The 13,998-nt window shown below is 28.6% G+C and overlaps 1 protein-coding gene across 1 annotated transcript; it reads right to left on the reverse strand.

The window, feature by feature from the left end:
• Positions 1-4,707: 4,707 nt before the first annotated feature.
• On the reverse strand, positions 4,708-9,649 carry LOC132933980 (keratin-associated protein 16-1-like). Its single transcript, XM_061000258.1, has 6 exons — positions 9,569-9,649; positions 9,213-9,275; positions 8,863-8,925; positions 6,485-6,544; positions 5,921-6,193; positions 4,708-4,911 (listed from the first exon to the last, which is right to left on the reverse strand). Exons 1-6 carry the CDS (start codon positions 9,647-9,649, stop codon positions 4,708-4,710), a joined length of 744 nt encoding a protein of 247 aa, XP_060856241.1.
• Between the last annotated feature and the right edge of the window lie 4,349 nt (positions 9,650-13,998).

The raw sequence follows: 13,998 nt of genomic DNA on the forward strand, positions 1-13,998 counted from the left end.
CAGTAACACCCGAACGTCTGACCGGCGGAACTAGGTATATCCATGGACGGACTGGCCCATCGGAAAATCGGGATTTTCCTAGTAGGTCGCCATCAATATTATACTCAGAAGCCCTCCAATGCCCCCCCAAAAAAATAAAAAAAATTGAAAAGTTAATTATTATAATACCGGCTGGCGGCCGCGTGCCTGCGTATTTGTAATTTTTGTATACTCTATTAGCCATTAGAGCCCTCTGTGTAATATCTACGCGTTGCTACCCGTATAAATATATACCTATTGGCTATTATGTTGAATGATCTATGGTATATTGATACTAACTAGTAACTACTAAAACTAAATAATGTATAAAATGTAAATATAAATAAATATATTATACATTATTACATTCGCTTGCGACTTGCAAGCATTTTTTTTATATATAATATCGAGGCCCCAATAAATATGGGTGTACCCATGGGTACATCCATACTCCGTCTACTAGTATATAAGGTCTATGGGTGCTTTAAAAATTAATTACCGAATCATCTCTTATTATTTTACATTTTGTGCGTTTGCTTTGGAAAATTATGCTCATTATTTTACTCACGTCCTCGATCTCGATGCGAAAACAAAGTGGTTAGAATCGCGAATCATTGACGACGATGCTTATACCTAGTGTGCTATACTGCTACATTTTATTACAATGACGTCATAGTTGTAACTTGTACCTAAAAAATGTACCAAACCAAAAGGCAGCATAGATTTATGAGTATCGATTGTTTTACAAGTCCACAATATTAACGCACCTCGTGTAATAAAGGTTTACATTAATCATAAACATTTAATCGTATTACCATAATATGCAGTAATTTGTGGAACTGTACAATGTATGTACTTTAATCGTAATTATATTTTTATTGATACAAGTGGTGGGTTTGATAGGGGGTGACTTGGCGATTGCCTCTCCCTCTTTGGACTATTTTTTTAACGTTTCTTTTTATCATAATATTATAGCTAAACAAAAAGGTAATTTCATTTTTGAAAATACGCCCCCTCCCTTGGATGACGTCTGGATCCGCTACTGATTGGTACACAGTATAATATGAAAATAAATATAAATTTAATAATATGTAATTTAATATGAACCTATTGAACCTATTATATAGTTAAACATTTGTCATCGAATTGATTAAACGATAAGTAAATACGTAGATACAAGATACAACTAGTATAAGTACTACGACGAACTGCCCATACAAATTTATTGTCATTGATTTATAATTATATATGTTTTTTTTATTAATCAATACGATACGATTAAAATATTTAAAAATGTTAGTAGCTCGCTGAAAAATTTAAAATTGTACAGTCGCTACCCATGCCCATACGTTTGTTGTCTACGCCTTATGCAAATTATGTATTAGTTAAGGGGGGGGGTAAAATAATTCGCGATTATACAATATAGAGTTGATGTATGTCATGGACCCGCGTGTGCGAAAACAAGCTTCCCCTTCTATAACCACATCATCACAGACAATGGCCATTTATTACACTCTCGTTGGTTTCACGGCCACGATTCGCACGCAGAAAATCGCGTTATTGCCATACATAACTACAGATTATACATACCTGTTGCTTTGGCCACGAACAATGTAATTTTTTCAACATTTTTCGATTATGTTGCAAAGTTGTTATTGGTCATTTAAAACTGTTTTAATTCTTATTAATTATTACTTATTAGTGTTTAATCTTTTTTTAAATATGCAGACAAAATTATAATATTGTTTTGAATGCTTTTTAAAAGACGCATAATATCAAATTTAGCATTAATACATTTTTTGGTATTGAGAGGATATCATACAACCGATTTGTAGGAAATATGATTTAAGTAATTTTAATGAAAATCTAAGAAAATGTTTTAAAGTTTATTAAATATACCTATTATATAAAATGAAAAGTACTTAAAATATTGTATTATAAGTCTCAGCTAGTGATAGCTTGCGAGGTTCGCGTAAAGCGGTGTACACATTTTTTTTAAAGATATGTCATTAAAAATACTTTTTTATGTACAAACTACATACTTTACTCGATTATTTTTTAAAAAACCTTTACAATGGGAAAATAAAAATAAATTGAAAACCGAGAAAAAATAATAATTGGTGTAGTTTTGATAATGGTGGCGTGGCATATGGCTTGATTAACATACATTTGGTGCACAAATTGATTCTGTCGTCCGAAATATTGTGTGTTATAGGTCGACATGTCGGTGTATGTAAATAATATTAATGCGTCTGCTCTGTAGACGACGAATTTGTGCTCAGTGAAACTATCAATTTAGGCACGCTTGTCGTAAAAAAAATTATTATACTTTTAAAATCCATTATTTTTAGCAACCTAACTTTATGGTAAATTTTCAGAAAAATAAACCGTTAACATTTTCATAGCCTCTTAGGAACCAAAATAAACATTTTAACGAAAGTTTTGGACGTTCTAATACGTTTTAAATATCGAATTCGTATCTTCGGTTCATTTGATTAGGTTAGGTTGGATGATGGATTGAAAATTATAATTTGTTATAGCTGTTATGAGTTATGACTTATGAGTATGAAAAAAATAACAGTTTAAAAAAGCTTATATCTCGCATTAATATTTAAATTCGCAAAAAAACAGACAATATTCTTAGCTTAAAGTTACGTTAACTATATATACTAACGCTAACAATATAAGGTTGGTTCTGTTTGATAGCAGAACCAGCAAAATATTAAGTATACTACAATATAGTAAAGTATAGTATTCTAGTAATAGTTTACTAAAAAATCAATTGTTAAATATAATATATTTTATATATTAATATGTTAAACTAGGTAAAATATAACATGTGCCCACTTAAATACGCCCCTGATGAAGACATCTTGTAGAGATCTTTTCACAAATATATTTAAGTATAACTATATATATATAAATTTATTATAAAAATACCTCTTCCAGAATAAGAGGCAATGATAAAATTATTCTTTCTCTCTTCCCTATTCCAGCACGCTTCCAGAGGGAATATATTGTAATACATTTATGGTAAGTGGCCACTGAGGACAAGTAAGTACAGAAGTATAAAATATGTATAATGACGTCATGAAGTATCATACATTTGCATCGTAAAACCAAAGTTAAAACAGCGTTTTAATTTAAAATTATTATTATTATTATTATTATTATTATTATTATTATTATTATTATTATTATTATTATTATTATTATTATTATTATTATTATTATTATTATAATGATTGTGAATATTTTGTATTCTGCTCTCAAAGTATATGTCTTTCAAATACGCATTTTTAAAAGCAAGTAATTTTACTACCCACCACAATAACAATTTAGAATATAGGTACATTAAATCTCTATATAAATACTGTTTTTGTTTTGCCTCGTATTTTTACTTATACAAGTACTTACATACAGTAAATAATTATCACAATAATATACGTAATACGCGCAATACAAATACCTACTCAAGCCCCTAACCTAACCTGTGATACTCCAAATGGCACCCCTGAGCCCCTCCCCCATAAATTACACAACAACTGTAGTGTTATTGTGATTTATGATAGAAACTATCATATTGTTCTCACGGTGACAGTATCTCTGATTATTATATATTTTAAATATATTTAATATCATTATTCAACTACCTATGACAGGTCGATCTATCCCGCGGCCCTCAAAATATTTTTTTTAGGAAAACTTCTAGAAGACATAAATTATGTAGTAAATATATTTAATAATTTAATATTTTTATGAGTGTGATCGAAAAAAATAATAAATTGGCTTCTGAAAAACAAATAACAATACCAATTACCTATCACATTTTAACCATTAAAATTCTAAATTCTATAAATATACTATTTAAGTTACCTAATCATGATAATTATAAATTAATAATACTTTGTAATGTAATAATTTCTATATTATATAATAATATATTTGTTATAAAATATAAAACCAAGGCTGGGCATTAACAAGTTAAAACGTTAAGTTAATTAACTCGTTATTTTTTTTTTTCAAATTAACTTTTAACTTAATAAGTTACTTTTCTTTCAAGATTAACGTGTTAACTTCATGTTAATTTTATTTCAAAAGTATCTAAATTAAGTTAATTTTCGTCCTAAGAATAATGCAAATGTTTGAATGGGGTTTTACTTTGATGTATCATTTTAAATTTCCCAAATAATTTTCTCGAGCGTAAAAAAATAATCTAATAACCATATTATGTTTCTGGAATTTTTTATTTTTACAAATTCGCAAATTTTAACTTTACACTAAGTTAAGTTACTTTTTTTTAAAAGTTAACTTTTAACTTAACTTAACTTTATTATTTTAAAATAACTTAACTTAACGAGTTAAAAAAAAATCGTTAACTTGCCCAGCCAAGACAAAAACTATGATACTTGGGCGATGTTTCCTCTGAGTGGTTTTCATAAAAAACAGATATAAGAGAGTATAGGTAATGAAATATCACAAATTTTATAACCTAATTACTTTTTTTATTTATATTAATTGCGACTTGGTAAAAATCGTTGATTTTAAATAAACATATCAATTCGGTGTTATACGCTGTAAAAGAGGCAAAAGTCAACGAACGTAGTTTGAGCTAGTAATTTTACGCAGTAAAAATCAATTTTAAAGCGTTTGATTTTCAAAATCGTGTTTAATTGTTATTATTGTACGTTATTTTTTATTTCTATTACATATATGTATATCTGGACAATTATTTGGTCTTATCTTATTTCTGCAGATATATTCATTTTTCCATAAACGTGCTGGTGGGCAATTTGGAAACGGGATATCCATGCAGCCTATTCTAGTGCAGCAACCAGCATGTTTACACGAATCTTGTAAGCCATTGAGTTTTACACATAAACAATTTTGAATCTGAAAAAAATTGGATTTTATTAAATTTTCCAAGTAGCGAGGGTTAAAGGTTAAAGGTATTAACGCACTGTTAAGTCGTGCATTTTATTTTAATCAATATAGATATAATATATTATATTACCCAAATTATATAAACGTGCGAGGACATTATCGGCAAGGTCTTATATAATATAAGACGTATTCACATTTAATCTTAAGTTGTGTATTAAGACTTAAGAGCTATTTGGGTGTGACCAAATTCCAAAAGGGTAACCATTTTTTTAAACCATTTCCACTCTTACCATTAAACTCTTATACTAATCACATGAGTATGCAATACTATACCACATTAAAAAAAAATACTTTTAATATTATAATTTACAAATTTACAATTACCTATAAATTATGATACACTATTAATAATAGCTTTATAGTACTATACTAACTAGTCAGTTGTCACATTCCTTATTTTATACATAGGTATAATTAGTGTTTGAGATTTGAGAGATTGGGTGGGGGGTCTGAAGCCAAAATGTTTTCATATTTTCCCAAGGTGTGTAAAATTTTAAGTTTTTTCTATGGGAGATGCAACGGTAAGAGGGGGGGGGGGGAAGGGCTCAGCCTGATCCATAATTTTACTTACTTATAACACTTGTATTATTAATTTACATATTTACATAATTTATACTGTCAGTTATTTTAATCAATATATATGCCAATATTACACAACAACCACCAAATCACCCTTCCTCTAGTTGCACCACTACCATAATTATGCACGGCTGTTATATATAGACAACAATGCACTTACAAATAGTCGACGAGGAATCTCGAATTACAAACCCAACTGTATGGAGTACAATATTAAACTAACAAAAATTATATTTTATGTTTAATATTACGATATAATATTTTGAATAATATGCGCTTAATTATATGTTTCATTAAATTATTTGTCATATAAACTTAATTTTAGGCTCTTAAATTTGATAAGCAACTTAAGCAAGGTAATACAAAAATGTTGACTCACTAATCTTCCAGTTCTTAAAACGAATTCTTTTCCGTACGGTGTCAATTCGAAATCGTCACAATCGGCATTTACCGATCTACAAAAATTGCCTCTGCAAGGTCTAAGTTTTTCACAACAATCGACACGGATCAAAGGGGTCGGTGCAACGGGTGATAAAGTACAACATTTGTAAAATTGGCCGGATTTAGCTGTAGGCCTTGGATATTCACAATCTACTTTTCTGACCGGCTCTTGACACGTCTTATATGCAGTATCCGGCTCCGGATAACATTTCTGATAATGTTGTGAATTAATTTAAAGATTGATATAAAAAAATCAAAAGCCTGGTTTTAAATTATTTTTGTTGATGAATTTTTAAATATGACTATTGTATTATATTATTATTATTTACCAATGAAACCAAAGGGAAATATTTTTTCTCACAATATTGTTTGTAGATATTATACTTGGCGTTTGAAAATTTAAATATAATATTATACAATATTAATCTCTTAATTAAAGGTTATTACTATTTAGTATTTGTAAATGACTGTATTATAATATAGTATATATCAACAATTTTACCGGCTCTTGACACGTCTTAAATGAAGTATTTTGATCGCACGTAGGCTCCATATGACAGTTCTGATGTTGTGATGAATTCATTTCAAGATAGATATAAAAAATTAAAATAAAAAGACCGGTTTTAAATTATTTTTATTGATGCAATTTAAAATATGTCTATTAATAAGAAATAAAAATAATATACCTATGTAACGGAAAATAATTTTTCTGAAAATATTATTTTTTAGCCATGCTTGGCGTTAGACAACTTATTATTAATATAAAATTATCTATGCAACAGCGTGCCCATATTTTAGATAATATAAATACAACAAAAGTAATTTGCTTCTAAACATTTGGTTTTTTGTTTTTTTCATTTGCTTATAAAAAATTACTGGAAAGTGCTATTAAACAAAGAGCACGGTGTTGCACAGATAAAGTTCTTCTTTACGTGTTGATAAAATTTGGTAGTTCTACAACAAATATGGTGCGAGAAAAGTTGTCCCGCGCAAAACAGTTTTTGTGCAGGCCAACTTTACTCCCTTTGTATTTATAGTAGAATTAACAAAATTCCACAACGCATAGGGAAGAACTTTATCTGTGTCGTAGAGTTTTTATTATTTGGATAATATACATTTGTTTAAGTTTTTTAGTTTTTTTAAATTAAATTATTAAAAATTATTGGTTAATGCTATAAAAAAATGAAAACACTATAACATAGCTACATTTTTTCCATATGTGTTGTGGAATTTTGGTAATTCTGCTATAAACACTGAGGGGGTAAAGTTCTCCCGCGTAAAATAGTTTTTGGTACCTATGTTGTACATTTGTATAATGGAGACAACACATGCGGGTGTGACGTCCCCTTAATTAAAGGTTATTAATATTTGTAAACGACTATACATGCCTATATTATAAAATAATATATATTAAAAATTTTACCGGTTGTTGACACGTCTTAAATGAAGTATTTTGATTGTACGCCGGCTCCGTATAACATTTCTGATATTGTGGTGAATTCATTTCAAGATCGATAAAAAAAAAAAAGCTGGTAAGATAACTTTCACACAATTATTTCACGTGGTCATTTAAACTTTCAATGCTTATAAAAAAAATCTTGCCTATGTATTTTTAAATTGATATTGTAAAGGCGCGTTCGAGCGGCATGGGTATGAATACATAAATACTTTTCCGCGGCATAATTTCCGATCGACCTAGTAGGCGGTCTACATCAAAGGAAAGCCGCGCGGCTTGTGCCGCTCGCCTATGACGCGTGTGTGTGGATGTATTTTCGGCAAATCCGCGCTGAATCAGTACTTATTTTTTAAGTTTTTAAATTATTTTTTATGTAATTAGTAGCGGAACAAATATTTTTCAAATGCCGCACCGTGTGGACGCGTATTTGCCGCGCGGCCGTGCCGAGGGTCAAAAGCTGCTCCGTCTGGACGCGCCTTAACAATGAGCGATGTGAGTGAGTGAGACATAGGTAGACAAACTTATGAGGAATCTCGTGTTAAATTTCGAAATCTTAGATATTATAAATAGAAAATTTTTTTATGAATAATTCATTAGAAATTATTTCTAACTCAAAATAACTTGCAATTTTTCTTGATTTTGACAAATTTTGTCAATGTTTTTACTTCAGACGCTCACATTTTTCTTTTACTTTACACTTACAACTTATGAGCAAAATTTTTTTATCAACATTAACTAAAATAAACTAATACAAATTGAAAATTTCATATGCCTATAAACATGTCAATATGACTCAAAATATTTTGAAAATTTTATGCTGTATAGGAAAAACTAATATAACCATTCAGTCAAAATTTCATATATCTACGGTAATTTTTTTAAGAGGTACACAATTAACCAAAATCGAATTTATTCTAAACCAATTTTTCGTAAAAATTCCCGTTTTTACTTAATTTCTTTTTTTTTTGTTTTCCCTGCACTTTTGAAAACTTTTGGGAATTTCAATTGACCTCCTGAATACACCAACTAGATTCACTAGAAGCATTTTTTCGACTACTAATTATCGTATACATTGAACCAAAAAAAAAAAAAACCACATCACTGTAATATCAATAACATTATGGCTACTTTGGTATATTAATGATACATTCATAGGCTCCGCTTAGAATCTAAATTATTATAATAAAAATATTATTTTTATTGATGAATTTTTAAAACATGAATATTATATGATATATATATTTTATTATTTAGTAAAAGAAATAAAATATACCTATGTATGGTGGAAAATAATTTATCTTAAAATATTGTTTTTAGGCGTGCTTTGACAATTTATAAATAATATTATACAATCGTAATCTCCTAAGTCCTAATCAAAGGTTATTAATATTTGTAAACGACTATATAATATTTAAAAATTTTACCGGCTCTTGACATGTCTTCCTTGAAGGATTTTTATCACACTCCGGTTCCTTATAACATACTTTCTGATATTGTGGTGAATCCATTTCAAGATCGATAAAATAAAATAAAAGTTTGGTTTTAAAATACTTTTATTGATACATTTTTAAAACACTGTTATATGTTATATTATTTATGTATAAGAAATGAAATATATACCTACAAAAGGTGAAAAATAATTTATCTTAAGATATTGTTGTTAGTTATGCTTTGACAATTTATAGATAATATTGTACAATAGTAATCTCCTAAGTCCTAATAAAGAGTTATTCTGTATTCATATTTGTAAAAGCCTATAATATTAAAACTTTACTGGCTCTTGAAACGTTTTAATTGAAGTATTTTGATCGCACTCCGGTTCTTTATGACATACTTTCTGATATTGTGGTGAATATATTTCAAGATCGATAAAAAAATAAAAGTTTGGTTTTAAAATTATTTTTATTGATTCATTTTTAAAACATGACTGTTGTATATTACATTATTTATGTATAAGAAATTAAATATACCTACGGATGGTGGAAAATAATTTATCTCAAAATATTGTTTTTAGCTATGCTTTGACAATTTATAAATAATATTTTACAATAGTAATCTCCTAATTCCTAATTAAGGGTTATTTTGTATTCATATCTGTAATTGTAAATTACTATAATATTAAAATTTTACCGGCTCTTGATCCGTCTTAATTGAAGTATTTTGATCGCAGGCCGGCTCTGTATAACATTTCTGATATTGTGGTGAATCCATTTTAAGAACAATATAAAAAAATAAAAGTTTTTCTTTAAAATTATTTTTATCGATAAATTTTCAAAACATAACTGTTGTATATTATATTATTTATTTATAAGAAATAAATTATATCTACGTAACGTGGAAAGTAATTTATCTCAAAATATTGTTTTTAGCCATGCTTTGATAATTTATAAATAATATTATCCAATAGTAATCTCTTAAATGTTTTAATCAAAGGTTAAGATTAATATCTTTAAACGACAAATGTCGTATTATCTATTTCTATATCTATAGTACTATATATAAAATTAAGTCGCTTTTTTTTGTTCGGGATAAACTCCGAAACTATTTATTCAATCGTCATGCAGTTTTTTTCAAAATTAAAGAGGATATCACAGAGAAGGTTTTATGCATACATTTAGTCCGATAAAGTTGATAAATAATTAGTTATTAATAATTAAAACAAACATGTAAATTGTTTACCTATATAGTATATAGGGTATGGTCGAATTGCACTTATTTTAGTCGAACTACACTTGGGCTCAAAAAAGGTATTACAACAAAAATATCATGCATTTGAAGGGGTTAAATGTTTATAAAACACTAATTTCCCTTTCCACTTACAGGCTTAGGACTGACAATGATTGTCTTATACATAACATATTGTACATTATGTTAATATAATATTATATAATGTACAAATATTAAACCATCAAATATTATAATTGTCACTATTATAACTTTTTTTTTTTTTAACTAATTTTGATCATTTTTGTAGTAATTATATATCTTTTTTTATCTTTTTAAATCGTCAAATATTATTCATTATTTTCATTTTTTTCATTTTTTTTAGTAATTCGTTTTTTAAATCGTCAATTATTATTATAATAATAAACGTGAACGTCCATATTATAGTGAACTTAAATTTTAACTCCTTTTTTTGAACGAGTGCAGTTTGACCACTACCTGCTTTTTACACGAGTGCAGTTCGACCATTACCTTTTTTGAACCCAAGCGCAATTCGACCATTTCTTTTTAGGTAATAAGTGCAATTCGACTATCCCGAATATATATTATACATATTGTGCGGCACGGTGGCCCGTGGGTTTCCAGCTACCTGTAACCTGACCTTTTTTCTTTTGTGTGTGTTTTATCGGCGTGTAGATATGAATTGTTTGGAGAAGTAAAATTCAACAATTTACATATAAACTATATGTATCCATCTATCTTTATATACAAATTAAATATAAATTTCCCTTTGACGCGGTATAACGCGTGAACGTCTGGACTGATTTCGCTAATTCTTTTTTGTTGTGTTCGTAATATTGTCAGGAGAAGGTTCTTAACTCTTCAGTAAGATCATTTTAAGAAAATCCACCGAAAAAGTAGGAAATGATGTAGGTGCCATCTGTCTAGTCAGAAAAGAAACTAAATTATAATATATTTTTGTTTATTGTAAGGTTGCTATTGGTCATGACTCATGATGGAATAATGAATATAATTTTAGACCTGTAGCAATATAGCTTAGTAAAAATGGTTTCTCAAGACTAATTTTTCGACACTTACCATCGTAATATCAACGTGTTAATAAACCATTCGTACGCACTTCGAGGGGTCTGCAATCCACCGCACGTGGATTGCCTACCTGAAAATATACCTACTGCATGTCTCACGCATACAAAACATACAAGCGTGCCTCTCTGGTAATTATATATTCAAGATGATCGATGAAAATTTTTAAGTTTTGAACATCATATGCATGACATGTGTTCACTGAATATTAAATAAACGAATTGAACAAAGTTTGAATCATATAGAGTTTGTACATATTTTAACGAGAAACGAAGTGAACGGATCAGCTATAAATTATAGCCTATAATATATATATACAATTAATGTGTTTTTGACTCCTTGAACTTATACTTATAAGTTATAATACTGCCAATGTATTTCCTAAAGTAACTTTTGCATGGGCAACGCCGAATGGGTTGGCTATTTATATTATAAATATATAGGTCAAATTTAAATAAAAATTTATAATGTGCATAACAAAATGTTAATACCTAACATTTTAAATTAGTTTAAGATGACAATTTAATTCAATCAGTATAATGCATCTTTGTATATAAAATCTTATACTTGGCTAAATGGTTAGGAATTACTTATTCAGTTATTTTAACTAAAGTCTCTTTCTATACAGTATTTCTAAATAAATTTAAATCGATGTAAGTATTATGTTTCGATATGACAATAATACAATATATTTATTTTTCTGTTACTATTATAATATGAATAAAGAAAATTATACAATAATATTATTATAAGCATTTTAATTACATATTTACATATCTTTATTATTTACTACTGTCAACAAACGATTAGGTACAGCCGTATATAGGTATTACTGTATTAGATTATAAATATTGGCGCAAATAGCGTTTGAGATCTAGTGGGGTTAAAGCCTTACTTTGATAATATTGAATAAGCTTAAAATAAAATGTAGTAAATGTATGGGGGGCTATGGCCGGGGGGGGGGCTTAGCCCGTAAAGCCCCTCCACCCTATTTGCGCCCATGATTCATGATAAAATAACATTTTTTTATTTATTTTATTTTATTATATTGTTGTTATTTTATCATGATAAGATTGATATATAATATCATATTGACAGCATATTGACACATTTGTACAGTAGATATCATCTATAAGCCATATAAGACTATAACGACATCGTTTATCATGGCATACCTATTGATAGTAAAGACTTGACGTCGAACGTTTCTGAAATTGTCATACATTAATAGGTCATTCAAAAGGTGATTACGGGATACTGTAATAATGACGTACATTTACAAAAGAATTTGTGAAAATTCAGTGGCGTCTCGTGCTGGTGGTTGGGGTGCGACTTTAAATATAATAGCGGTAGCTATAGGTATAACAAATTATTAAAATATACATCTTACCATGACAAAATAGATCTATTTTGTCATGCATCTTACTTTTTATATGGTCGCAGGTCACAGTAGAAAATGGAAATTAAAATAATAATTATAGCGATTAGCAACCGACAACGTTTTTAATTTTAAAAATAAATTACCCAATATAGTAATATATAAATATTTTACTGTATGGACGACGCTGCCGGTCATCCAAACCCGTATAATATAACATCGCAACATCAACAAACTTACCCGCACGCACACGATTGCAGCCCAACGCTTATACATTGTGTAATACTAATATAGTTCGGAGTTCGGACGACGCTGCCGGTCTCGTGTGTACATGCGCACAGCGTACCCATATGCTCCTGGTATCTGAGAGAAATAACCAGAGAAACAAATTAAATGTTCGCACACGACGAATTAATAGACAAATGTAAGGTAGTAACTAGTAGGTAATTTATAGCTATTTTACTATTTAAAAATGTGCAATATTTTTTAAAAATGTAAAATTAAGAATATTATACAATTAATTTTCTTCATTTAATTAATTTTAGTGGGTACGATCAACCCGTCGCCCAAACCACGAGCCGCCACTGTGAAAATTCTATTATAAAATCGGTAATAATCGAAACAAGGTACTTATTAAATTTTTTTCCGCAGTCGTTTCTTTTTTTATTTAAGAAAATGTACAATCTATATACAAATTTATATAATAAGTAAATATGATGAGATGAATGTTACAGGACATGAAAATCTTGAGGGAAGGGAGTGTCCAGTGACACTACTTCCAATTTAAACTTAGTGGGGAGGTAACTTTATAATAATCGCAGTCGTTTTAAACAGTTAAAAGTGATGTTCCTTATATAAATGGGTATATATGGATATATATGGATTCTTTATATAGGTAAACAATATACATGTATAATTTAGAAAGTATGTTGTGTAACTTTTATTTAATTTTCGATTTATTACTTTTTGTTTATAATAACTATTGGCTACAATGACTTATTTTAAACAGTTTCCCGATGGTCTGTAAGACATCAAGCTTGGCGATCGATTGATCGAAGCTGGTAGTATTATGTGCTATTATAAACTCGTTAAAATACGTAAGATATTAATAAAATAATAAAAATTCGTTAAAGGTGCGGTTTGCGGCAAGCACATGCGTAAAAATAGAAAATCGCAAACTTCGGAAGGATACCTATAACTTCCAAATTAATGATTTCTGCAAATTTTTGTATTGCGTCATCGTTATGACTCAATGAAATACATGTTTCAAAAAAAAAAAAATTAGAAAAACGCGTGGTATTCACTAAGGTGAATTTGTTCCTTTACATAAAATACCAATAATCTTATATAATTTTATATAAGTATTTATAGTTTTTATTTTTAACACTCGACATCCACTTAAGAGATTACTATT

This window comes from Metopolophium dirhodum, chromosome 1, assembly GCF_019925205.1.
Source record: "Metopolophium dirhodum isolate CAU chromosome 1, ASM1992520v1, whole genome shotgun sequence".
Classification (NCBI taxonomy): domain Eukaryota; kingdom Metazoa; phylum Arthropoda; class Insecta; order Hemiptera; family Aphididae; genus Metopolophium; species Metopolophium dirhodum.

Excerpts from the sequence above, each read along its gene's own strand:
- LOC132933980 (XM_061000258.1), bottom strand. The coding sequence starts at position 9,649 with ATGGATTCACCACAATATCAGAAATGTTATACAGAGCCGGCCTGCGAT. Across the intron at positions 8,926-9,212 it reads TTAAAACGTTTCAAGAGCCA|AAAGTATGTTATAAGGAACC; the intron begins GTAAAGTTTTAA and ends CCACAATATCAG. Across the intron at positions 6,545-8,862 it reads GGAAGACATGTCAAGAGCCG|AACTGTCATATGGAGCCTAC; the intron begins GTAAAATTTTTA and ends TCACAACATCAG.